Source organism: Chelonia mydas, chromosome 19, assembly GCF_015237465.2.
Source record: "Chelonia mydas isolate rCheMyd1 chromosome 19, rCheMyd1.pri.v2, whole genome shotgun sequence".
Lineage (NCBI taxonomy): Eukaryota > Metazoa > Chordata > Testudines > Cheloniidae > Chelonia > Chelonia mydas.
This window is the reverse complement of record NC_051259.2, coordinates 7,440,242-7,467,006: the sequence shown is the minus strand read 5'-3', so window position 1 is coordinate 7,467,006 and position 26,765 is coordinate 7,440,242. Positions and strand designations below refer to the sequence as shown.

The 26,765-nt window shown below is 46.4% G+C and overlaps 1 protein-coding gene across 28 annotated transcripts in view; it reads right to left on the bottom strand.

Moving 5' to 3' along the window:
- The window catches only part of MACF1 (microtubule actin crosslinking factor 1), a 252,980-nt gene that overhangs the window by 17,842 nt on the left and 208,373 nt on the right, over positions 1-26,765 (bottom strand). For 15 of the 28 annotated variants that reach the window (XM_037881677.1, XM_043531974.1, XM_043531971.1 and 12 more), the window contains 30 exons: positions 26,187-26,271; positions 24,974-25,215; positions 23,771-23,977; positions 21,741-21,860; positions 19,343-19,450; positions 18,722-18,940; positions 17,394-17,597; positions 16,527-16,535; positions 15,097-15,328; positions 13,928-14,154; positions 12,763-12,885; positions 12,556-12,657; positions 11,950-12,051; positions 11,668-11,841; positions 11,394-11,549; positions 11,041-11,238; positions 10,201-10,329; positions 9,669-9,842; positions 8,629-8,784; positions 8,290-8,496; positions 8,026-8,145; positions 7,560-7,729; positions 7,030-7,189; positions 5,843-6,037; positions 4,648-4,776; positions 3,605-3,748; positions 3,009-3,197; positions 2,477-2,594; positions 1,624-1,787; positions 68-230 (listed from right to left, as the gene is read on the bottom strand). In XM_037881677.1, the coding sequence (XP_037737605.1) occupies positions 68-230; positions 1,624-1,787; positions 2,477-2,594; positions 3,009-3,197; positions 3,605-3,748; positions 4,648-4,776; positions 5,843-6,037; positions 7,030-7,189; positions 7,560-7,729; positions 8,026-8,145; positions 8,290-8,496; positions 8,629-8,784; positions 9,669-9,842; positions 10,201-10,329; positions 11,041-11,238; positions 11,394-11,549; positions 11,668-11,841; positions 11,950-12,051; positions 12,556-12,657; positions 12,763-12,885; positions 13,928-14,154; positions 15,097-15,328; positions 16,527-16,535; positions 17,394-17,597; positions 18,722-18,940; positions 19,343-19,450; positions 21,741-21,860; positions 23,771-23,977; positions 24,974-25,215; positions 26,187-26,271 (4,726 nt within the window). The remainder of the gene's footprint in view (positions 1-67; positions 231-1,623; positions 1,788-2,476; positions 2,595-3,008; positions 3,198-3,604; positions 3,749-4,647; positions 4,777-5,842; positions 6,038-7,029; positions 7,190-7,559; positions 7,730-8,025; positions 8,146-8,289; positions 8,497-8,628; positions 8,785-9,668; positions 9,843-10,200; positions 10,330-11,040; positions 11,239-11,393; positions 11,550-11,667; positions 11,842-11,949; positions 12,052-12,555; positions 12,658-12,762; positions 12,886-13,927; positions 14,155-15,096; positions 15,329-16,526; positions 16,536-17,393; positions 17,598-18,721; positions 18,941-19,342; positions 19,451-21,740; positions 21,861-23,770; positions 23,978-24,973; positions 25,216-26,186; positions 26,272-26,765) is intronic. The other 13 variants (XM_037881687.1, XM_037881688.1, XM_043531978.1 and 10 more) reach the window with 3 other exon arrangements.

Sequence of the window (26,765 nt, the reverse complement as noted above, 5' to 3'; positions counted from 1 at the left end):
CAAAGTTTCTCGGAGATGGGTTTATTGGGTTTTGCGGAAGGATGGGATGAAACAGATCAAGACTTACTAGATGCTAAGATTCCATCAATAAACTCCTGCCGGGTGATTTTTCCATCCTGATCTTTGTCGATACGCCGGAAGAAGTCCATCACCCGTGATTTCTTGTGATTCATCCAGCGCATGTATTTCTTTCTCCAGATGTCAAAATCAAAGTTCGCAAACTCCTTCAACTGGAAGAAGACCAATTAGAGTCAATGGGAGTTGAAAGTACAGACAGAAAACATCCCCTGCTCTACAGAAGATCTTGCTGAGCTAAGATTTCAGCGACTAAGTCAAACTGTGCATAGCCTTTGGGGGCTGACTGTCACTTTCTCAATATTCCACACCTCTTCAAAGCAATTCTTGGAAACAGAGGCATAATTAGGCCACTCCTCTTAAAACCATAGCTATGGGCACAGTTTCCATAACAGAACAGGGCACACAATGCATCAGACAGCCACCATGTCGAATACGTGTCACACACTCATAGACACAGAAAAAAGTGAAGTATCCTCCAAACTTTTAAACATACACGTATGCCGATATAACAGACTTACACACATACACACAGACGCATACAAAAATAGCATCTTTGCAGGCGTCTAAGAACAGGGTTCTCTCCCCAGACTTGTCCTAAGGATGCCCTAGTTCCTTTATTTTTGAAACTCCAATTCCTTTCCCACTCTGCAGATCTGCATTGTTCTCTCTCGCTTTTCGCCTAAGCAGCTGAGAACAGAGCTTCCTGCTTGGTTTTTTTTGCAGGAAGGACAGCAGTTTCTCCTCTGAGGTGGATAGCAATGTTTCTCCATGGATAAACTAACAAGTAATGCTTATTCAGCCGTCAGCCTGCCTTCCCCCAACACCAACTTGACTCTTGACACGACACCTCTGCGGACCTGGGCAGCAAGACCCCAAAATGCTTCCAAATTCAGTTCTCTGGAACTTCAGTGCCAAGACTTCAGTGCCAATGGCCAAGACTAGCTTAAATCACTGCTCATGAGAAGACTGTTCAGTTCGTGAAGCACATTTAGGACGGATTTTCAGGAGCCCTTCAGCTAAGAAGAGCTCAGGGTGACTCAAAACAACGACATCTTAGTGCTTTTAAAAAAGCCCCCGAGTTAAAAGTCACAAAGAAAAACGTTCATACGGATAAACCAAACTGACCTACAGAAAAAGCAACAAAAAACAAACACACTCACTTCTGGGCATAGCTGCTTTGTTAAGCATAAATGAAAACAAAAATTACATTAGAGGTTTGAAAAAAAAATATACATCGTAGCACTATATTTTCCAGACTATTATTATTGCTTCCAACCGGGTCTGACTTTCATTAGCAGCAGAACTGACTTTAGTAGAGCAGAGCAGTCAGGTTAACCTGCAGTTACTACGGAATATGGTTTTCAGCCGCACTATTTTAGTGGAGACTTTTCTGTTTGGCATTTTTAGGACTAGGGCAGTCAGAGCCCATGACATGCACAACGCCACTCAAGAGGCAGCTCTCTGCCCTTCTCTCTTGGGAGTACAGTAAACGACTCTCTTCCACCACAAACTACCCCCCGTGTACCAGCATCATGGGGTCATTACCTCCTCCAGCCTATCAAGAGTGTCATTGAGCTTCCGCTGGCGTTCCAGTGCCAGCAGCCACACCTGCTGCCAGCGTGCGGAGAGCTGGTTAATCCGGGGGTTCTTCGTTTCCGACTGGGAGAGAACTGGCATGGGAGGAGGGGCAGGGTGACTCAAGGATTTCCCTAGAGAAAGAAAAATATGCCACATGGGATATTGCAGGATGGGGGGTTTGGATGATCCAAGAAAAAAAAAAGACAACAGCTTTGTTTGTTTCTCAAATAGAAAATCTCTCACAGGCTTTCCCATAAGGACTGAGCTGGCTGCTTTTAAAAAAGAAAATACGAGGTTAAGAACGTTCAGCACCACAGCACTGGTGGTATTGCAGTTTTACAGACACCATTAATCTGCGGTCCCCACCCCCACCAACTCCTGTCTTCCTTTTCCCTTTGGTTTCATCTTCCTGAACTCGTGCCAATAGGACTTTCTGCTGCAAGAATCAGACATGAGGAAATGGTCATGCGAGAGAAACTAGAATAGTAACCGGACCAGTTAAATACAGCACAAACTTTTCAGTACACTTAAAATAGCAAAATCTCTGTAAACTCAAATCAGAGCCATCAGGAGTCTTCGGATGGCAGAAAGGCAAAGAATAATAAAGCTCCTGGCATATGTCAGCCACTATTGCAAATGCCACCTCATTTCCCCCTTCTCATTCCCTGGCAATTCCCAGCCAATTTCAAGCGGTTGGCAAAGCAGGGTGTATTTCTAATTGAGAATTAGAGCCAGACTAATTAGTTTCCTGTGTGTTTTTCCCTCTCGCTCAGAATGCATTCCTGTAGAGGATGCACAGAGCAAGAACCTGCAAACATACTGTTGCTGCGGGATTTCTCAATGAAAGGTCCGTGAGCTGGTTCTGTGGCTTTCCTCTTGTACGTCTTAGTGACCCGGTCCACGTCCGGCTGTTTTTGTGTCATCTCCTCCATAAAGGACTGTTAAAGGCAAAAGGGAGAAGAGAACTGTAACATTTATCATCTTCTCAACTTCAGGCTGCTGTTGCTCTAGATTCTTGCTGAGAAACTCCAAGCCCGTAGCAGACACACAAGTACATACTGAATACTAGCTATGTGGCTTTGCGGTAAAACTATTCCACAGCTGTGGCTTTCATTTCCAGTCCTGATATTTTGCTCCCTGGCTGAGTGGAACACAAGTCCTAGACTTGTTTAAAAGTGACAGGTCTGGATGACTAACATGTGGCTGTAATAAGATCATAAAAGTAAACTCTTCTTCTTCCCCAAAGGTGGTTGTTACAAAAAGTTCGGCCTCCCTGCTGCCTGTCAGACTCACAATCCCTGCCCCAGAAGCAGGGTAGACAGAAAGTTAACAGATCTCAGCAATGGAGTTACCTGGTGTTCAAAGATGAGGGCTTTGACCTGATCGATATTTTGTGGCATTGGTTCTTGATCCCGCTGGATCAGTGTGGTCTCAGCCCACTGAATCCATGCTAAGAGTTCCTCCAAGAGCTCCGCGTTAGCCACCAATTCTGAAAGCGCAGTCTCGAGCCTCTGCTGGTGCTGCTTTGCCCAGGTCAGAACCTGATGGAAACATCCACAAGACTAGCTGTCAGCATGGGAAACAAAGGCACTTACTCTGTGACGTTTTCCCTCAGGAGAAGGAAAACAAGGCAGCCACCACTCTCGCTGGTTCACTGGCTGATGCACATTGACTTGTGAGAACTGATCCAAGTGGTCAGGACTAGGACATCTATAGTTCAGGAGAGTAACCCATTTACATGTCCTGCTGCTTCATAGGTTCCAAGGCAGGAAGGTTCCACTGTGATCATCTTGTCCGACCGCCTGCATAATACAGGCCGGAGAACTTCCCCACAAAGAAAAGTCCAAAAGAAGAGACTGATCATTGATTCTATTACTGGCCCTATTTCCCGGCAGTGACGAGAAAGACCTTGCCTCTGCTCAAGTAGACCGGGTCCTCTGTGACTCACCTCCTCAAACCTGGCTCGGATGATGGTGATCCAGTGTTTAATTGTGGTAATGCAGTCTGGGTGGCATGCAGCTAGGATAACTTCTCCCATCCCCACCGCCGCGTTCACATCCACTCTCTTTTCCTCCACTTTCTTCATGAACTCCTAGACAGCAGAATTCCACAGAAACAACAACGGCTGTCATACCAACAGAGACAATCTGGTCCCTTTAACCTGACCCTAAACTCAAAAATAAAGTGACTTGGGAGTTTTGGATTAAAGTTATTTTCATTCTAGGTTTATAGAGCACAAGTAATTTTCCCTACCCACCAATGCCTGGTATTACAACTCCAGCCCAACTCAGGCCATGTAGCTATTTAACAAGATCTAAATCTCTTGTTTGGAAAAATCTCTTGCCCAAGCGTCTCACTCCTGCTGCCGAACAGTGAGACGTTAGTTACTGCCCTTTGTTCCTGGCACGCATCTTCTCATGAAGGGCCGCTCTGGATATGTCAGCACAGCAGTGTAAGCCCAGGGTTTGAACTCAGGCTCAAGCCTAACCCCCATTCCGGCGACACACAAATTGCACTACCCCAGAGCTTGGACCCAGGACCCAACGGGGGTGGGGAGTCCAAGCCTGAGTCACGCTGGGACCCAGGGTTCAAGCCCTATTGCCCTGCAACACAGGCGCAGCCCCCACTGGACTTGTGATCTGGGAGTCTGCTTAAAATATCCCCCAAGCCCACGGACCGACTTTCTTTGTCCTCTGGACAGTCAAGTTTTCCCACGCTGCACCACAAACAGAGGCTAGAGCAGCCACACTTTGGGAAGTCTGGGACATGGTGGGGGTTGGACTTGGGCCTGCATAATATTGGAGCCCCAGAAAGGGACCCAGGTTCAACAGTTCCTAACCTGGGGTTACAAATGAGTGTAGAAGACCAAGCCCTAAGCTAACAAAGGCAGGGTCTGCGAACTCGAAGTTCTGCTAACCCTGGCCTTGCACTGCAGTGTAGACACACCTGCTCAATCCATGTTTTCTCACATTCACATTTCTCACTGGTTACCTTGTGTATGTCAATGAGCGAGTGCAGCGCTTCAGCATCATCAGGCAGAGCTCCCCTAAAGCGCAGGGTCTGTTCTGCCTCGGAGAGCCACTCCAACAGCATGTGGACTGCAGTCCGGAATTCCTCTGCCTGAAACGGCACCAAGAGACCGATGCAATGAGTGACTCCTAGCGTCTCTACCCGGCCTGAGTCTCTACCCACCATTCAAGAAGCAAGGCACAGCAGGGTCTCTGTGGAACAGAGGCAATAAAAGACCAGACGGTCTTTGCTCTGTGTTTGTACAGCGCCTAGCACGATGAGATCCTGCTGCATGCCTGGGGCGTGTAGGCGCTGCAGTGACACAAATCAACAAAACAACTGAGTTGGTCAAGTAGCCTGTCCCCTTCCCTTTGAGTTCGCTGCACTGAAAAAGGGAACGAACTCCCTTTTAAAACCATTTGTGTACTCTGCTCAGTTTGTTACCTTTGGTCATTTATTCCATATACTAACTACTATGTATCAAAATACCACCTTGGCATCTTTTATCCTTCCTAGGCTTACGTTTAGTCCACCCTCTCGTATTGTTCATATAGCTCTGAATAGTTTATCACCATTCCCTTCTGATTTGCCAAAACTGCATATCAACACGGCTCTCTCTTCAGCTCCGCTTTTCCAATCAAGGCTTTTATTCAAAAAGAAAAAAAGAGAGTGGAAGAATAACTGAGACCCTCGGAGCAGCTCTCTCATTCTGACTGTTATCTGCTGGACCACTCCAGTTGCACAATAAACACTGGAGGTTGAGCATTCTAACGATCTGTACTCTCACCGTGAGATGATCCCATGACAGTGACTCTAGATGTTAATTTATCCTCACAACATTCCCTGTGTGGTAGGGATGTATTATCCCAATTTCACAAAAGCGGAACTGAGACAGAGATTAAGTGATTTGCCACAGGCCACACAGGGTGTCTGGCAGAACTGGGAATTGTATCTACATCTCCTGAGCCTTCGTCCAGGATCGTAACCACAGTGGGGCAGAGAGTGCGTCCCATAGCATTTCCCACCCCCCGGAAGATGGCAAATGCTTGTAAAGAGCTCCAGAACACAAATTTCTGGTTCATTTCTTGACAAGACTCACCCTTTAATTTGTACAGGTTCAGAGCCACATATGAAACCCTGAAAGTGAAAGCGAACTTGGAAGCCTCTTTCTCCTTACCTGCTTCAAGGCCTGCTCCAGCCGGGTTTGTTTGGACACGGACAGCTTGCACACCGTGTCCCAACGATTGCTCAACTCTTGAAGCTGCCCTTTAACCCAGGTAGTGTCATCCCGGCTGCTCTCGATGAGCTCTCGGCCTGAGCGTTTGAGCACCTGCACTGTGCCCGTGCGCTTCCCCAGTTCCTTCTGGAAAACCTACCAAGGGAGAAGAGAAAGGTCCATCATGGGTCTTCGTACTGAGGGTTTTACTCTTGTTCTCTAGAGAAGAGGGCAGCATAGGCTTGAAGTGTTTCAAGTCTGACAATAGGGGGTATATAAAGTTGAACTGGTGGTTTGCTTTCTTCCACCAAAACCCACTTGAAATGCTTCAGTTTCGGCATTTTTCCGCTAGTATAATTTATTTTCCTTGACACAGAATTGGTTATATGTAGAGTACGTTGGCACACATTATAACCCACTGGTGAGTGTACGTTACAGATCCGCTCACAGTCAGGTTACACACGCACCAGTGGGTTACTATAACACAGTCACACCATCAGCAGAACATCACACAAAGCTGGAGACAGCTGAGCTTGTTTTATTGAGACTGTCCACCTGGATACCAAAGTGGATATCCTGGATATCCTCTACTCTTTCTGAGAGCAGTACGGGAATCTTTAACTTGCATCTGGGCACCATCAGAGCATTGCAGAAGGAATCCTGGTTTAATCTCTTGCCCGAAGGATGGCATATTTAATAGGACACCACCATTCACGCCAATGCAGTGGCTGTTTGGAACAGGAGCCCAAGTTCTAGCCTGGGATTTGAACCTCTGACCTAACCCAGAAGCGAAAGCACTTACATCTGAGACCTCCTGATGAATACTGCCGAAGTGGAGTTTACAGAAGGATAAAAACTTTACCCCCTCTCTCCCGCTCCAAAAACAGAGAGATCTTTCTGATAAAAGCCAAGGTGGAACAAAGCAGAACTGAAAGTTTATGTGATAATTCCAAAATAGCGATACCATCTTTCAAATCAGTCTTCCAGGCATTTACTCAATGGAAATCAACCTGCACAGCAGGATATGCAGCTCAACAGCACATATCTTGCCAAGATGCTATAAGCCTGGTATGTCTGTTATGCAGTGGATGGGGAACTAAAGTTACTTTTGCTTCCCAAAGGGCAACTGGTAAACCCCCCACTCTTACCTTATGAGCATCCATCAAGTTCATGACCAGATCCAGATCACCATGGACTGGTTGGTCTTCAGCCAACTGGGGCTCCACCTTGTACAGCCAGTCCACCAAGGCCTGAAGCGCATCCATGAATTGACCAGAGAACAGCAGGGCTTCTTCCAGCTTGTGCTGCCTGCAAAGAGAGTATCAAAGGATGTTTGTACAAACTTTCCATCCAGAATATCAACGCTGCTTGCAGTTCAATTGGAGAGTTTTTGTTCTTCCACCCATCTTTCTGATGGTATCATCATCATGACAAACCCCCAAAAGACATAGCCTCATTGCAGATTGAGCCTCACCCGGATCGATCTCCTTACGGAAGTCTGGCTGGACATTCAGTTTACATTTCTGATGCCATGCTTGGCATCATCTCTGCTCTGTGGCCTACGTCCATATTCTCAACAGCACATTTACAGTGTGTGATATAAATCAAACTCACAGGGTCATCCCATCTCCGGTCCTTCACTGTTGCAACAGTGTTCTGCAACAAATGTTCCTCTCACCTTTCCACAGATTTGCCGCAGACTGTGTCCCACTTGTCCCGGACTTCTCCAAGGAGGTTGTCCAGTTTCTGAGTGTCATCTGGCAACACGGCTTTTTCTTTGAGGGCTCTGCCAGTCCGGATCGTAGTGTCGTAAACAGGCTGTTTTCCACCGAGCGTCTTTTGGAACTCCTGAGTGTTACAACCAGAGAAGAGCACAAAGGAAATGTCTTTAGAATACATAAAAACTTGTGAGTGAATAGCTTAGTGGCATAAATGCCTCTCTCATACAACTTTGTAACTATACTACTGTAACGTTAAACTAACGCGTGGAGTATGCCGTTCCTCTGATTGGATCATCTCTTCCCTCTGATTTTAGAAAAATGACCGTGTTGCACTGCTTTGACTGGAAGCAGGTTTCTCTTCCTTTCCAACTAACCCACACTTGAGGGCATTAATCACAGCTGGAATGAAAACAAACCCTCTACCTTGTGCTTGGAGAGCTGCAATTTGATTTTGTCTGGATCGTTGGAAATCTCCAGCTCAGAGTCCAGGTGATTCTCTGCATCTTCCAGCCAATCAACCAGCTTTTTCCAAGCTTCGTGGAACTGAAATTGCACAAAAGGTGAGAGCAGTTAGAGCTTGGTGTTTGTGTCTTCCAGGCCTTCCAAAGGCTTGAGACACTTGGATTCTGAAAGCTAGAGAATAAGCCATATCGCCGGGTCCTCTACAACCATTTTCACATCCCTCACCTGTTTAGCCCGTTTCCTTGCATCATCAAGAGCTCGGCCTCTATCCACGGAACGCTGGACTACTTTCTCCCAGCGGGACTGGACACTGACCAGAAGGTTCTTTATCAAAACCACATCTTGCTTTTGACTGAGGAACTTCAGCTTGTTCCCTGTTTGATCCAGCTCAATGATCTGGTCCCGGTGAGCATTGACTTCATTGGCAAAAACCTGGAGTAACGAAGATTTACTCTCATTTAAAGAAAAAGCATGGAAATGTCTCCTAGTTTCTTCCAGACACAGAAAGCACTGAGCATGGCTTACAACAAACTTTTGCTTTGTAAAACAGAATCAGCGTGTTACCTTGTGTTCATCTATCTGAGACAGCACGGTATTTAGGATAAGACTGGGTGGAGGTGCAATGTTTAAACTCTGCTCTGCGAGGGTCAGCCAGTTAATGAAGTCCTGTAAGGAATTCTGGAACTCTGTTGCCTGGTTGAGAGCGTCTTCCAGCTTCGACTGCATTTTAATAAGGGGGGCGGGGGGAGAGAAAACACAAGAGAGCACCAAATTCACAATGTGAGGCTTTGCAGACAAAGACATGTATTGTAAGCTAAGATGAAATGAGCTCTCTAATGGGAACTCATCAGTTCAGTCAAAGAACATGACTTGTTTACCAAGAAGAGGAGATTTCAGTGAAAGTGGCTGTTTCAGAATCAGTTTCTTCTGAAACAAACGGACAGGAATTGTACATGAAAGAGGAGACTGCTCAATAATCACCATCAGAGCTTCCTAGGAAACAAGCCTCCCTGAGATAAGCTGTTCTGTGGCAGGGAGACAACACTTCAGTGGGGACAGCTGCGGAACCAGAAATTCAGCCCGGGTAGAGGCCAGCTTCTCTGATTTAATGAGAGAACTTATCGCTGACCAAAGTACCAGCGCAACGGAGTTCGGTCAGCAGAGAATTTGGCCTGCTGTCTCTTAAGAAGCAGCAGTGTATCTTTGCTTTTCAGAACTGGATAATGCTCTTCATACTTTCTTTTATTTCTTGTGTAACAGCCTCTCTCTTATGTTCACTCAGATTTAATTTTATTTTAATTTTCTCTCTAAGATTTACCCTGCTCTGGTAACTGGCTGTACAGTTAACACTTTGATGTCAGACATCACTGATAACACCTATGTCAGAAGGCATGCTAAGCAGATGTAATCAGGAGAGAAATTATCTAAAAGAACTGATCTAAAAGCACTGATCTTGGATGTCTGAAGCACATGGCTGATTCTGCTTATTGCAATCGACCTGCGTTCTGGAGAGAGCATTACCGCAACAGGGAGCTAATGGCATTTTACTTTCAAGCCATGTCTTTCGTAGTAAACAGGGATCATATTTTAGCTCAATACATTACCTTCCTCTCCTCCATTTTGTTGCTGACCAGGTTCCATTTCTGTTCCAACAGAGTGACACTCTGCTCCGTCTTTGAGCCAGAGCCAGAGTCATCGCGGCTTAGCAGGATCAATCGCCCCTTGGCCAACAGCTGACTGTAGACCTCTTCATTGGCTTTGAATTGGGCATACAGCTCCTACACCAAACCACCATCAAAATATTAGAGACAGAGATACTGTATCGGGAATTTGCAGTTCACTAGACTCCATGTTTGTGGAGACACTGGGGTTAGGACTGACAGCAAACTGACAATGAGATATTTATCATCATGCTATCAGTAGAGATAAGCAGTTCATTCATTAAGATAGTGGCAAATTCTGTCCACAGCCATCATCTGCAAACCTAATGCCCCTCTGTAACCTTGGAGAGAGAGAAGTGGCAAAAGAAACACTCATCCCATTCCCCATTAGACTTACACCATGCAGCACAGACATGTTTCCGTGCTGACATTTCAGAGAGAAGTTAGTTGAATTAGAGGCATTTGAAATCTTTACCATATGGGCATTGAGTTGTTCACGGGCAGTTTCTGGCAAACCTCCTGTGGGTTTTGATGCAGACAGTTGGCTCTCCATTCTTGCTAGCCAGAGGAGGAAGTCTTCAATCTCCCCATGGAAACCCTGGGCCTGTTAAGGAACACAAAATCAGCCAGGGATCAGATGACAGCAACAACCATTGCCTGGCTTTCAGGTTTAACACTGGGGTTCCTGACACGGTGGATAAGGGTTTTACAAAGACACTAAAAAGAGGGGGTGTATTGTCATTTATTTATTTATTTTTTAACAATACACCCATTTCAGCAAGTTCACACACGCACAGTTGACTTCTCAAAGAGAAAAGGCTTGTCCTAAAGAGCAGGACTTCCCCTCAGAACAAATGCATCTCTGGTTTGGAAAGAAGTAACTTGCTATTTACAGACCGTTTGTGCCTCCCGTCTATGGCCTGGTCTTCATGGCTGAAAAAGGTGTACTTCTTACCGGGATGGAGGTGGGGTAACTAACGCGTGAGAGTTCTCCCCAGGTCAAAAGACAGTGAAGACAAGGTACTTTATAGTTCCATCATGAGGTAAACGAGGCGAGGTTAATCTCAGGTGGGGACATAGTGCTGTCCTCACCTAGTTTATCTTGAGGTAAAACTAAAGAGCCCTGTCATCTTACAACAGCTCACACAAGTCACTTACCCCGAGGTAGCAACACCTTTCCCAGCAGTGAAGACAACACTATACATCACCTCCTCTACCCTTCACCCGGGAAAGAGAGACGCCAAGCCAGCACAGACACCCTCTGCAGATCTCTTCTGCAAGCACGAACGTTTGTCTCCAGAACAAGCTCACTGACCTGCTGAAGCGTTGACTGCAGCTGCTGCTCCCTCTCCTCCGTTTTCTGCAGGACAGACTCCCAGCACGAATTCAATTTCTCCAGGCGGTTCCGCAGGCTGCTTGCATCGTCTCCCGCACTGGATTCCAGGAGCTCATTGCCGGCTTTATTGACTGTCTCCACAGTTGCTTGGTGAGCCAACACATCGTTCTTCAGCACCTGCACAGGGTGGATTGGGTCACGTTAGACACTTGCCTCTACAATGTTTTGTTAACTCCAACCCTATCCCAAGGAAACAAATCAATGCAAATAACTTCCAGGGAGCCATTGTCCCCTTTAAGGCCAGACAAAAAGGCAGAACACAGAGTACGTACATGGTGTTTGGCAAGTTCTACTTCAATGACCCTTGGGTCGCCATTGATTGGTCTTTGTGCATCTAACAACTCTTCTGTATGGGTCAGCCAGGCCATCAGTTCTGCTAACGCATGCTGGAACTGACCAAGTGCCAGCAGAGCAGTTTCTAACTTGTGCTGTTCAAAGGTAGCAAAGAAAAACGTTAATCAGGAGGGAGCAGGAAGAGGAGGAGGATGCTGACGACTTACAGGTTTATTTTCAGCCCTGGGTTTTGGCAGCTCTCCTTCACCATACCTGTCTGTGAGCAATCTTCTCGCCCAAGTTCTCCCAGAGATGTTTCAGCTCTGTCAGCGGTTCCCTGATGATGTCTCTGTCTGTCTCATCCGTCGCTTTTTTTAGCATCAGTTCGCCTTGGTGATTAAGCTTCTCCATTTCAATCTGCTGCTGGTAAACCTCCATTTTAAACTCCTGCCAAAGCGTGGAGGGGAAAACAAAAAAAAACACAAACAAACTGCAGAACTCTGCCTCCAACACAGAACAAGCCCTGGAGAACCGTGTCTAATGCAGCACGCTTACCTTCATCTCATCCAGCTGCTCCTTAACAGTGTTGAGGTCAGTGCCGACTGGTGGCATGTTGCACAGCTTAATCACGGTGTTATCCAGCCAATCAAACATTGCCTAAGAGGAACACATACACAACTAGGAAAACCAGACCTCCATGATCATTGGACAAGGAAAGCACACCCAACTCCACAGGCCATCAGCAGAGCTTGGGGGCAGACGGTGCCATCCTTGGACCAATCAACAGAACTTCTCTTTCCAGGCAAACAGATGGGTAGTTTTCATGCACACTGCTTAGTGATCTCCTTCCTTCCACCGACCGCAGCATAAGCAGCGGACTAGGATCAGGCCCATTTCCTCCATCCCTTGCCGCCCCCACCCCAAAGAGGGGTGTATTTGAGAGGGTGAACGCAGGCCGGGTCAATTTCAAATTGTCACCAGAGAAGCAGAAGAAATGCTGATTGAATGGACTGCATTCAGCGGGTCATTGTACCCAGGGCCTACCTTAGATTGTCAGCTCTTTGGGGGCAGTGACTATCTTTTTGTTCTCTGCTCATGCAGCGCCAAGCACAATGGGCTGCTGGTCCACACAATACAAGTAACCACCGACAGCTGCCTCACCTGTAGCGTATCCTGATACTGCACAGCAGACTGCATAGCGTCCTCGAGTTTCTCTAGCCTCTCCTTCCAGGTTTTGCTTAGGTTTTCCCATGCATTGTTCATCTGCAAAACACAGGATTGCCCCCAAATTCAGTAGACGATTCCATCTGAACCAACACTGCCCTTCACATGGCTTGTACCCCACCTCTGAGCTGCTGGTTTTCCTACCTCGTCAATGCTTTTCTTCACTTCTGGTTTCTCAGTTTCACCACAGGCCATAATTAATTCAGCTCCAAGCACACGAATAAACTCCAGTTCTTCATGCACGCCATCAGTTTCCTCTTTGATAGTCTAAATTCAGAGAGGGTGATAAATTAAAAAATAGGCTTGTTTAGTAAATGCTATTCCAAAACTCCATTTGACGGTGCATGCAGTGGGAGCTAGAGTATGGAGATTACACCGGCTAGCTAATGTTTTGCATTCTGGTTGAAGACTGAGATCAATGAGCCCTCAACCCAACAGGTGAGCATCACATTAAGAAGCAGGTATGTGTTTTCAGGTAACTGAGTCCAATCCACACTTCTTCCATTGTCCGATGCATGGGATGCCATCACCATTTGCAAGCAGATGGGAATAACGAGGTAAAAACCGCATCTGCATTTGTCTGAACTGGAAAGATGGTGACCCCCATCTGCAAGTTATATAGTTTTCAGAGAGTTTTACGAAACCAGGAATTAAACGCGTTGTCAGAGAGCCAGTATGTCTAAACCAAAGTCAGACTAGTTATAAAATGGGAGTGGCACGTACAAGTAAACCGGGGTGAGATGTATACATATTAAAAAAAAAAAAAAAAAAAACCCTGAGTCAAACTAAAGTCAACTATGCAAACAACCAAAGCGGACTCTACCACGCGATTTCAAATAGAGATGAGGGTTGCTTCCATCCACTATTATCGTTTTATTCTACAGTAGCCTTAGGTCTAACTGGAATGTACTCTGCATCTCACAATCTGGACAGATCCAGCCCACATTGGGAGCAGAACCATGGTAACAATTATGCTCTAAACAGGGCAGCGGACAGCTCTGAACGCTTGCTTGACAAGCGTTTCCCCAGCGTAGTTACAGCTAAGACGATTTTAGCACCGTTTCAGGCTCTGGTACAGGCTGTTGTTTTTTCCACTTGAAACGAAACAATATCCTGAAATTCCGCGCCCCCAAACCATGGCTCTCCCGTGGTTTCTAAATAAAATGAGAGCATGATTTGTAACCATGTTGGGTGCTCACAAAACTGGGGTACAACAACATTTGGCCGTATCTGCATTTGAGACCCAAATGTGGTTACAAGCTGTAGCACAGACAGGGCCGATGTGGAATGACATGTCCACAGTCCTTACCTCTGCCGCCTCCACCTGCTGCTTGATGATTGATGGGTCAATGCCTGGGCTCTCCAGGTCGTGAACAATATCCTGCGTCTCTTTGACAGTAGTCAGGAGGGTTGCCATTTCGTACCAGAATTTCTCTGCCAGCTCCAGGACATCAAGGAACTTGCTTTCACGTCCCTCTGCCTGAGCCTTGATGTCTTCCCAGAAAAACACCATCTGATTCAGCTTATCCTGGATTTCTGGAGGGGGGGGGGGGGGGGACAAAACAAGTCAGGACTCTTTATTTTTCACCTGTTCTGACCCGCAATCTCCAGTTACCAATCAAAGCATCTGCATACAAACGTGATGATGAGAAAGGTTTACGGGTTTGTCTACACAGCAAAAAAAAAACCCCTCCATAACCTGCAGCACTGAGTCTCAGAGCCCAGATCTGCAGACTCAGGCTTTGGACGATGGGGACACTCACAGCCGTGGAGATTTGCAGGCTCAGGCTGGCTGAAGATGGGGGTGGGTTTCAGAGCCTGAGCGCCAGCCGAACCCCCTGCGTTTGCAGGGCTATATTTAGCACCGTAGCTTGAACCTGAACCTGAAGACCTGGTCTCCAAGACTTGTGCCGCGGGGGCCTTTTTGCCGTGTAAACTTAACCTGAGGGAACCTTCAAATAAGAATTAAAGTGGCCAAGAGTGCCAGAAATCTGAATGTAGAAAGAAGCGGGATGAATATGTGACAAACACCAAGATACAGAAATACAGTCTTTATTTATCCAGAGAACAGTTACAAACCTGCCCACTTGCCCACCCCACACCTGACCACCTCCCTCTGCTCATTCAGTCCATGAGCTTGTGCCCAAGACTGCCAACAAAGGTGCCAATCACATTGGTGATTTTGTGATGTGGACATTTCCGCCCCCCCCTTCAGGGCCTGAACTGAAACCAAGTCACTGGGAATAGACCCCCCTGAGAGCTGCCACGAGGTAACAGTCTGCAGTTCCCTCTGAACGGGGCTGGATTTGGACCTATCACTGAGCAGTCAAATGCTCCTTATTGCTCTGTCAATACCAGTCCCCCGATAAACAAGATACATTTTAATTATATGAGAAACTTGCCATCCTAGATACGCTAAATATAACAAACTGCCTCTCTGAGCAGACGTGAGATGTCTCCGGCACTTCTGTGTGGTACCTTTGGCTGCTAGGTCCTTGTCTGCCCCCTGCGATCGCCCGATCAGCTCTTCCCCACGGCGTTTCAGCGCCTCGAAGGTTGGCTGCAGTTTTTCCAGCTCCATGGTGGAATTTTTGTTTTCACTGATGCACTCCCTGATTTTATCAACTTCGGCTGGGATCACGGGCGGCATGCGCAGGCGGGAGGAAAGGTTCTCCAGCGTCTCCAGCATAGGCTCGATCTTATCGTGGAACTGAACAAAGGCAAGTCCATCAGGCAGGTTAGAGGACTGTACGGTACTGAATTACTCCAATGTACGCGGCATAATGTTCAGAGCATGCAAACTGCTCTCTTTTCTTAAAGAGAATTCATCTTCCCTAGAATGCCCATTACACCTGCAGCCTCCAATTTGATGTCTGTCACTGGTTTTGTCACTAACAACTGCATTCTGCAGCGGTTGCAGGAGTTAACCAGATTGCAGTTAGCTAAGCCTACAGAGAGGGCACAGGAAACAGTGAACCAAATGCAGCAGCAGCTTGTTATTGTACCCAAACCCACAGAATTCAAGTTTGATTGACATCCCCTACCCTCCAAAGGGCAGTGCCACAGGATGGGCATAGGAAAACTCAGTCACGCTAGTCCTGATCCATGTGCCAGCACATTAGCTGTAACCTGCATGTGTTTGGCGACGCAGGGGCCTCAGCTCAGGGGAGCCTGGCATAGAAACCACCTCAACTCCCAACCCGACTGCAACCACCGGGTGGAAAGCATGTGTGTATAGGAAAGAAGAGAGAATGGGACGCTGTGTTGCTTTGGCTTCAGGTTTCTGCTGTTGCTTTGGCTGATCTTACTGATAAAGGAAGGAGATTTGGCATTGTTAAAGTTAGCGTTAAAGATAATCTAGTATTTACAAGACAGAATGAAGGGCAATAAGGGAAATTTATTCTAACTAGATGTCTGCCCATGGAACTGGACCTGCTACTCTCGCACAATAGGAGAGCCTCTTGTTTCCACTGAGTTTCACATTATAACGGCAGCGAAAAAGAAGGAAATAGGTCCTAGGTGCAAACTCTATCGTCACTAGACTGTCTTAAAACTAACAAACTTGGATGAACCAACCAGTCCCTCTCGCTAAGGCAGAATATGCTTCAGCGTAGATCTCTTTTATAGCAGTAAAATGTTTTTTTCCCTACAGAACACTTGAATTTCTAAGCAGAAGCTCACTACCAAAGTGGAACTTCAATTTGCACATTGCAACAAAACGAAAGAGTTAAGGACTTTAATTCTTCAACCGAAATGGAATTTCCCTGTGTCTGAGTTTGTTCTTAGCAGGTTCCATTGAACCGCATACAGAGATATAATACAGTAGGAATCTGGGTATCAAATGAATTAAGACTCATCTAGCCCAAAGAATGAGAATGTAAACGAACGGCGAACGTGGTGAGGCTTACCTCTGAGATCTGCAATGGTGGGGCGCAGTCAACACAACAATGAAATGGGACCAGGTGGGGAAGACAGGAACAGGCAGCAACACACAAAGATAACACATTCCACAATGTGAGTGAGAGATGAGACGGAAGGAGTGTGTGTGGGGGGGAAAAACTTGGAGTTAATACAAGTGCAAACCAAGAGAAGTGACTAAACAACGTAGGAATAAATAACCCAGACGTGACGACAAAACTGCTACAGTAAATATTAGCTGAAGTGAAACATAGCTACAAACGCTAATCCCCGTTGCATGCAACAAAAGTTCTTCACATCCTTTCTTCACTTCAATTTGTACAATCTCTGCCCTTCCTTTCACATAGTTCTTCCCTTTTAGGACTCCTCCACAGAGCCTATATACGAGGGAAGATGATTACCTCTCCTATGTAAATGATCTTGTAGTTGTTCATTATACGTACAGTAGTTTCCTGCTTATCAGGAACAAGATCCAGTTCTCTAAGCGCTACTCACAGTCTTGCCAGACCCGTCCATCATGGGCAGATGCCAAAAAGCCCTTTTAATGAGGAACACTATTAAGTCTGTAAACATTTATTACCCTGTTTACATCAGGATTCAATCTCTTTCTGTACAGCTTTTGCAAATCTATCAGCACCAGCCTTCCCAGACGCCCCTGGACAGGCAAGCACTATGCAGATCAACCCACCACGCACCAGCCTGCCAGCAAATGGCTTCCTAGAACAGATCTGAACAGTAATGGGCATTTAGTTGTAAGCAACGGTACAGAAGTAAATTTCAGAGCCCGCCTTCCCCAGGGAGCTGTGATAAACACGAACACAAAACTGCAGCTTCTTTGTGCGCAAGGAGAAACATACCTGAGTGGATTGTGAAACAGCCTCATCTAGTGCCAGAGCTCGCTGGCGCACCTCCTCTTTGATTCTGGCATACATGGCCTCTGTGGTCAAATATTTCTCCTGTACCATCGCCCCTTCCTCAGGGTTGAGCTCCTTCAGCTGCGGTCCAATTTTCAGCAGCTTGTCAATATGAGGCTTATGTTCAGCTATAGACTCTCTTAGTTGCTATAGGATGGAAAAAATAGATGTGTATTCAAATTCACAGCGTATTTACTTCACGCCATCGATTTCCTGGGCATCTCTTGGCCCAGCATGGGTCAGCTACATGGTGCCTGGGTATTTCTAACGTGCCAATCCCCATTGTAGTCAGTCATCATGCTTGATCTTTGTTCAGCCTGCTACGGGAAGGCTTCCCCACTGACCTCAGCAGTATTTCCCCACCTTCAACCCCCTGCCCAAGAAGCTGATATTCCCACACCCTCCAGGTGATAATTCTGATAAAGAGCTGCTCTTTCTTTGCCCATCTGTTCTTTTAAGCAGAACGCACACACACCCTATGGCATCATTACACCCAGAGGACAAATACAAAGACGATCCATCTCCCCTGGGTTTACATTCAAAATTTCTATTTAAAATACAAACTCTTAGGGGTGTGACACCTGAGCTGGATTAGATTTCTACAGATGTCATTGTGACAGACAGGTGGAAACTTCAAAAAGTGGAGCACTTAGATAGCTGCCTGCCACCTACTGGTCTGCAAACTACACTCGTGGGTAAGGCTAAGGTTTTGTTACGGAGGCCATGGAATTCACAGAATCTGTGACTTCCAGAGACCTCCGTGACGTTTTCGCTTCAGCCCCAATGCAGTGGAGTTGGAGCTGTCAGCTGGAGGAGCCTCCCTGCAACTCCCCCAGCCACTGCAAGCAGCGGGGACCCCTGCAGCTCCCAGCTGCTGCCAGCGGGGGTGCCCCCCACCAGCTGCTATTGCAGGTGGACCCCGCAGCTCCCAGCCAGCACAGGTGACCCTGCAGCTCCAAGCTGCTGCCGGCGGTGGGGGGACCCCGTTCTCTCAGCCACTGTGGGTGGGGGGAACCCTGCAGCAGCAGTGGGTGCTGTACCCGCCTCTCTCTCTCCATTTCGTCACAGTTATTTTTAATAAGTCAGGGACAGGTCATTGGCTTCCGTGAATGTTTGGTTATTGCCCACGACCTGTCCGGGACTTAAAATACCCGTCACAAAATCATAGCCTTATTCATCGGCCCTTTCACCGTGAAGCCTCCATTTTATACAGAGGGCGGAATCAGTTCTACCTGGTGCAAATGATACAAACAAAAACCTCTCCCCCTTACCCTCATGTCCTCTTGCTGCTGTTTGAGCTGCTCATGATCAATAGCTGGAGGGGGTAACTGTGCTAGAAGCGCCTGTATTTCTTCAGTCCACGGGTTGAGCTCTTCATACGTCTCCCAGAACTGGCTCACCAAGGCCTGCGCGCGCTCTAAGCACGCGTAGCGCTCGGAGTTGAGTTGGCTAACAGCATCGTACTGCTCCACAAGAGACTCCGTTTTCTCCTAGAGGGAATAGGAGGAGGGTGTGGAGTTGGTGACAGATGCAAGGGCAGAGAAAACGAGCCGGCTGCATGCCGTGAACGGAAACGATGGAGTCCCACGTCTGCACACTGTAACGCCAACCAAAATGGTATCTGAGATCCCTACAATTTTGCCTTTATAAACACTGCAACAAAACTAAAAAGTTAATAAATGGGAAACGACTCCTGTGGGTATTACTGATTGGCACAATTAGAGATGGAATAATTTTAAATCAAGGAGAAAGATACAAGGAAACAGACAGATGCAGGAAATGTGCACTCTACTTTTCTCCCTCCCGTATTTAATCCATTACTTGCCAGGAGGAGCTCTGCTGTGTAAGACTCTCTCTCATGAGGTCTACATGTATCAAAGACACAGATTTACCTGTAGCATAGCTTTCTGTTCTTCTCCACATGTTCCAAAGATCTCATTACGCTGGCTGAACAGCTCATCCATAGAATCTTTGTGTCGAATGATGTCTATGGAGAAAGCCTGTAGGAAGGAAATGTTCAGAATGATTTCCAAGCCACAAAACTTCTTGTCTTCCCACAGTGCTTGTACTGGGGGGGAATGGAGTTCAGAAACTCTGCCAAAGTGGCCAGATGACTGGTGAAAATGACCACCAGGTGGTCGAGTAAATCAGAGACTGTAAACACTCAATCAAATATCCTGTGACATCCTCGTAATCTGACTTCACCTGCAGATTACTGCGTTTTCTTCTCAACTGTGTTTTGGAATTTCTCTCTTAATAAATTATCATCTCTTTCAGAAGCCTGGGAAAAGCCAAGTGAAATTAGAGACTGGTTCAGACTTGGAGCATCAAGTTCATTTTTACTGCCCATGAACCCAGCCGCGCCTCACACCTTACACAGAAACTCCAAGGGGGCGACAGAACCCATCGCAATAGGCTGACCTTTGCACTCGACAGAAGAGTCAGGGAACTATTCCGAGTTCTGCCACTTTTTCGGGTATGACTCTAGGCAAGTCACTTTCCCAGCTCTGTCCCTCAGTTTCCCCACCTGCCATAAGATACGACCACTGATCCACTTCACAGGGGTGTTGTGAGGCTGAATTACATTTCATACAAGTAAAGCACTTTGAGACAAGACTGTTGATGAAAGGTGCTGTAGGACAACTATAATTTATATTCCGAAGGGCCATATGATTAACAATAGACCCACAACAGCGGAAAGCCAAGCTGAGCTCAATTTAACTTCACATGTGACAGTCCTCTCTTTATGATAACACGGATTCTTTTTTCTTTCCTTTTTTTGCAAAAGCCGATGAGACTTTCTATTTCTCTTGCTGTCAAGTCTGGGAAAGGATACAAAACTCTTTATTTCAAGCTACACCTGCGACAGCTGTTATTAGCTTATTTATCAATCAAGTCTTTTTTCCTTTGCACTCTTTGTTTGGCCTCAATTGTGTTGTAGTGGTCAGCTCTTAACAACGATACAAAATCCAGTACATTTTTGTCCCAATTTTGGCCACCAGGAAGGAAAAAAGGACACCAAAGATGAGTTTCCACTGAAGAGAGCAGCCAGTGATACGGAGATCTAAAGCATGTACAGGTAGCCTCACTATTTGAAGTTCACTCTTCTCTAATGGCATTAACTTTGCAGTTTTTCATGACATTCGGACTTAGACTGCCCAGGTGGTTATGTCTATGCTAGAAGCCTCAAACTGACTTGTGTGTTGACAGAAGCCTAGAAGCCACCAGGATCTAACCATGATTTTTAACATTGGGCACCCAAAACCAAGCGGTTACTAAGATGTCTAAACACTCTGAACTCACAGCTCAGGGGTGTGAGCTGGCACCAGACTGACCATGTAAAATTGACAGTACATGGTATCAATTCCAGTAATAACTGCTATTAATGCAATACCATCTGGACTCTGAACATCACTGTTTCACAGAAAGTCACTCCCTGAGGCTAAGCTAGATCCGAGAACGTGCAAAAGGAAAAAAAACCTATTCCGTGTTAAGGTCAGAAAATGTTTGCTAGCAAAACAGTGGAAGGGGATGGAAACTGGGCTACATACACCTACACAAACTAATTACAGATATGATTTAAGGTGGGTGACAAGGGAAGCTAATAAACCCGTGAAGAAAATGTGTGGAATATCATAGCTTCTAAGACATCTAAAAACATGGATGTCTAAACAACTGGAAATTAGCCTAAAGTGGAGCTGGAGTGCTGGCAGGCCTGCAGTTAGAGGGCTAGATACCTTTATATGAAGAGTTGTTTGTCTGTCTAATTCAGCCACATTTTAAACCTGCAGGTCTTGTGGTATCTCGAAAATTCAGGTATATCTTGTCCTGGAGGGATCATTCTTAACTGACCACCTCAGTGTCTCTATTACTTAAAAACCCAGCTGAATTGCTATTCTCTGGATAGGTCCATTCTCAGCTCTATAAAACTAACGTGCCTCCCTAGAGAAAGATCGTGCTTGTACCCTAACCAATAAACTCTCCATCCCTTCACCCAAATGACTCACCCCCATGACTGAGCTTCACCTGTCCTACTCTAGCTCATCACAGCCACCCCCAGCTCAATCCTAGCTAATAAATTACCAACTTCCTCTCCTACATGATCAATGATTTGCCCTACTCCAGGCAAATGAATTAATATCACCCTGACATACCAATTAGCTGTTCCATTTCACTCACCACCTCTATTCAAGGAGCAATTTTCTTCTCCCCGCTGCTGCAGACAATGAGTAAGGTCTTGCCCATCCTTTCACCCAACAAGCAAAAGTAGTGCAGGCATATTGCACGTACCTTTTGGACCTGCAGCTGGGCTGTTGTCTGGTCTTGCTCCAGACGAATTGGACCAAGTGCCATCAATTTCCGTTTGGTCTCAGCAACCCAGGCTAATTCTGCATCAGCAGCTTGCTCATACTAGCGGATAGGGAGAGGAGACCGAGCGCAACAAGTTAGCGACACACACAGAGCAAGGACAGCATTTACACAGATGCACAAACCAACACGACAGCAACAGCAACACACACAGAGAGAGAGACATCCTCTGAAGCAAGGACAGTGGTCTCATAGATACATTTCTCCATACTACAAACAGCAAGGTGGACTCACAACTGGAAAAAGAGAAATGCACAGCCATGTGCAAAGGTAACAGGCACAGACCGAGCAGGCCTGATGCTGGACAAAGCAACCCCAAGGAAGAGACAGCCAAACAATGAGATGCAGTCACATACGTACAAAGAAAGACATGGAAAAACAACATAACCTTAACGCCAACACACACCAGTAGGTCTTATTCCCACATTTGATTTGAGGAAAATTACCAGGTTGTTGTCGTTTTTTTTAAAAAGCTTCCCCCCCAAAATTGAAAACAATTGCAGTTCTACTCTGAGTAATGTGGCAATAATTGCTCAACAATCCTGAGGTAACGCTTCCACAGAGAGATGCCTAGGACGAGGCTTAGCAGAATTCATTTTTTTAATAATTTTGAGGGATAACATCTATGTTTATTTTTAAGCAATTATGGCGAAAGGGTCATGCAATAATTACGTAATGACCCGTGGAAGTTGAGATGCATAAAGTGAAAGATTTAAAACTTAAAACACAAACTGTCAACATCAAATACAGACAAAGTAAACAGCCTTAAATCTGCCTCTGATAAATTCCTAAGCAGATTTTTTCTTCCTTTGCTTATCTTAAATTTTGATGCTCATGGATGGAAATATTCTTCACCAGTTTGTGCGCAGGGTGAAATGGAAGTTTTCTGACATTTACCAATAAAAACCGAATCCTTCCAAACCTACCTATGCAGCAGCAGACAGCTGTCCTAAAGGGACGCCATCCCTTTCAACAGCTATCTGCTTTTGCTCTGTGGAGACCCCAGCAGAGAACACACACTTTTTTACACAGTGAAAGTGAAACACAAGCTACATTTCCCCCTCTTTTAGCAAACATTTAGAGACAGTACCCCCTTCTGCAAGAGAAATAAAAACAGCCCTGGGTTTTATCCGCAGGACTCCTACGAAACAGGCCAGCAGTGGAAAGAGCTAAACAGACACATATCTGAATACTCATGGGATTTAAAGCAGACTTCGCTAACCATAGTCCAAAATGTTGGTCAGCATAGTCCATTACACGCTGGGTGTTTGACGAATAGCCGCCATCGGGTGACATAATTAACACATCGTTGCCTGGAAGAGGGTACTGGCTTCTTTAGCAGGTTTTAAAGCACAGAGCAGCACTGCAACTTGCAAGTTTAGCGCTACAGAGTATAATGAAGCAAGCCCCTTAAATGCCCTTTCTGACTGCTCTTTCACACCGCAGGTTTGTCTGGCTGAGTTCTGCTTGTGCTACCTGGGCGCAAAGCTACTGGCGAAAAGTTTAGCTCCTCACTGTCCTCAATCCCCAAAGAATAAGGTGTTAGAAAGATTCTTATTCTGGAATAAATCCCCGGGCTGTCAGAATTATGGATTACATTTCTGGGCCTGAGAGTCGCCCGTCATCAGTTTTAGACACAATCCACTCGTGCCGCAACCCAAAAGCCAGGAGCATTAAGTTAAAACAGAACTTCTCTAAGAGTCACCGAACTATCACCAAAACCATTATGAAGGCAGCCTGTTCAGAAACCAGCTAGACTCTGTCGCCAGTTCTACCACACAAACTCCCAAATCTGTTCATTTCTCAGCATTAGCTGGTGCTTCCCCATCATGCAATTCTCACGTCTATAGCTCAAGTTACGCTGCTACTTAGAGGGAAGCCGTGGTGAATCAGCTGGCATGCAGCCCCGCCAAACCCCCTCCTGAGTGAGCCACAAGAGACTATAAGGTTACCTGTTGTGACCTTTGTATAGCAGCATCAATCTCTTCCACTCTCTGCCGGACAGTGTCACTGACCATCTTGTACTGCTCGTTGGTATCTGACACGAGTTTGTCCAGCCCTTCACGGGCTCGCCAAGGCACCAGTCCCAAGAGGGCGCGGCTCACCTCATTCACAGTATCCAGAACAAGCCTGTGCTCCATAACCTCCTTCTTAAGCTCCTGAGGAAGACACAGAGCGAGAGCATATACAGTACATCTCAGTTAACATCCCCGATACATAGTTGGCAAGAGGCTGTTCCTACATTTGAATCGTAATGGTCTTGTGGCCAAGTTCCCTTCATTCTTTTCACCGGTACAAGATCCCCAGTGGAGCTGTTCACCAGGTTATTGTTTAGCAGAACTGCCCGTTTGCCAGGTGCTGTTTGAACCCACAGGGGGAAAGGAGGATAAGGCAGCATTCGTAAGAAGGCAGATACATGCAATAGCTAGGTGCACGTCTTGATGGGTCCAAGTAATTTGAAAGGGCGTTTTCAGCGAAAGGCTGGCATCCTTGGGGGAAACTGGCAGGGACAACACGATAAGAGACAAGCGTGGATGAGCAGGGAGGGGCAGCTGCGAAGGGCACTGAAGGCAAGGACTTGTAGCTTGAATTTGATGGGGTGAACACTGGGGAATCAGTCAATCAGAAGGATTCAAAGGGAGAGCAATGGGGTCAAAGTGAGGGCAGGGAAGATGAACTTGACAGCTGTATTTTCTATGGGGGGGCGTGTCCTGATGTGGGTGATAGAGAGGCTAGAAGTGAGGAGATTACAGGCAGCCTGTTACCTTCTGCTTTGTTAAGATATTTTTAATGTATTAACTGATCTTTAAGATTTCTGAGTTGCAGCCTCCCATAAGCCGGAAAAGGATGGTGCCTCATTGGCTTCTTAAAGCGAAACATTGTTGCTATTATTTGTATTCCCGTAGTGCCGACGAGCCCTCGTCACGGACCGAACAGATATTTTCCCTTCCGTTACCCCCTGCTTCTAGGCGTTGCGCTCTTAAGAGCAAATCCTCTCTCAAAGAGAATAGCAGCAACAATATGTCGCTTGAAGAAGCCAATGAGGCACCACCTCTGCAGTGCATTCTCAATGCAGTGCACAAGCTCCCACAGCTCTCTGGCTCTGGTGCATTCCCAGCTTTTGACATTGAGCTCAGTATTTCAAAAGTTCTGACCTTCTGCCTTTGCTGGAATTGGGGAATCTGCTCTCCAACAGGCGACTGCCCCCCACTGGACATCAGCTCCTCCTCCACCTCACTCATCCAGCTGGTCAGTTCCTCATGCGTGGACTGGAACTTGGTGGCCAGCTGCCGAGCCTGCTCCAACGTCCTGAGAGCCTTAGAGCTAGTGGCTGTGATGTCCGAGTAACGAGTCTTGATGCCATCCAGCTTCTCCTGGATTAGCAACACCTCTTCCCCTGAGAGATGGGGACACAGTTAGTTATGCATGTCCCAGGTTGGTTTTCTTTTAAAGTAGCCTGTTTTCCTGCTTTCTGATTTAAATGGCTACTTTCAGAGTCCCTTTTCGTCAAGTCAATGTAAGCAAGAAGCCGTTTTCACAACCATGGAGCTAATTTTGCAACTGATATTTTCCTTCCAGCCAGGGAAAATTCCTCCTTCTTCCCACCATTGAAATGAAACCTGCAACGAAGTCTTTTTTGCTTGCGGTTCCAATAAAACCCTGACCTTACCAGTACTTTGTTCTTGACTAATGCGTGACACCTCTGAGAAAGAGGGAGTCATTTCTGAGAGGACAGGAAACAGAGGAGCTGGTTTTTTGTTATATCAACTTTTCTAGAACATTTGTTCATAATGCAGACTACCTCTTGGCAAACAGAGTGCCTTAAGCACCACCTCTCCTCCCACTCACGAACGGATGACATCCACATGGCAACTGCAGCAATGGCTTACTTAGAAAGTAATATTAGGAAAATGCTTGGTGTATTTTTAGCCTCTTTTAATGTGATTTAGCAGCTGGAAAGAAGGCGTAGAGCCTGTGCTGGGTTGCAAGCCAGGTCTGTGGAGATCACCAAAAGGTGAACCACCCAGAACTCTATTTGGGAACTTCTGCTCGACAGCCGTCGGCGTGTTCAAGGGGAGGGCACGTCTACTGCTCTGTGTTTGTTCAGTGCCTAGCACAGTGGGTTGACCCTTAGGCACCACCATAACAAACATATTAAATACTAACTTATGGCCTACCACACAGAATGAATGTGTGTGGAACACCATCCGGCTCGGCAGCGTCTTAAAAGAAGCCAACATCAACAGCCTACTCTGAACCAATTATTGCAATCAAGAACAACCAGGCTTCTCAGCTAGGCCAAAGCTTGGCTGCGGGGAAGTGCCTTTATCAGACCAGGCGTTGCAGTCTGTTCATCTCTTCCAGTACCTGTGGTTTGTTTCAGAAGTGCTTGCCCGTTTTTAATGGCTTGGTCCACATTCTTCTTTCTGTTCACAATCTCCTCGTTCAGGGCCTGAATGGAAAGAACCAACGGCAGTTACCCTCTCCAAGAAGAGGCCCTTCAGCTGCGCAGGTGACCGAGTGCAGGAGAGAGAGGAGACGGACCCCAGGGAAAGCATAACTTTCTCTTTCTCTGTATTCCCCATGGATCAGAACCAGGTAGGTTGCATGTCCTTCCTGCTCCCCCACCACTACACTTCCCTGACAGGCTTAAGGTCTTGTAACTCAGGGCAAAGCACAGTTCTTTACCATCCTCCGCCTTTGGATCTGTATTAATGAAGCATCCTCTCTTGTATTAGAAATTAACCAAAGACTAAATTTACTGTGCAAAGACTGGTGTATGCTTAAAAACTTAACCTGGCCTAGGTATGTTGGCCAGGAGTCTGGGAAAAAAACCACACCCCCCCGCAACATAGCTATGCCTGACAAACCCCCTAGTGTAGACGCAGCTATGCCAACAGACGAGTGCTTCTGTCAGCATGGTAATGTAATTCGGGGAGATGGTGT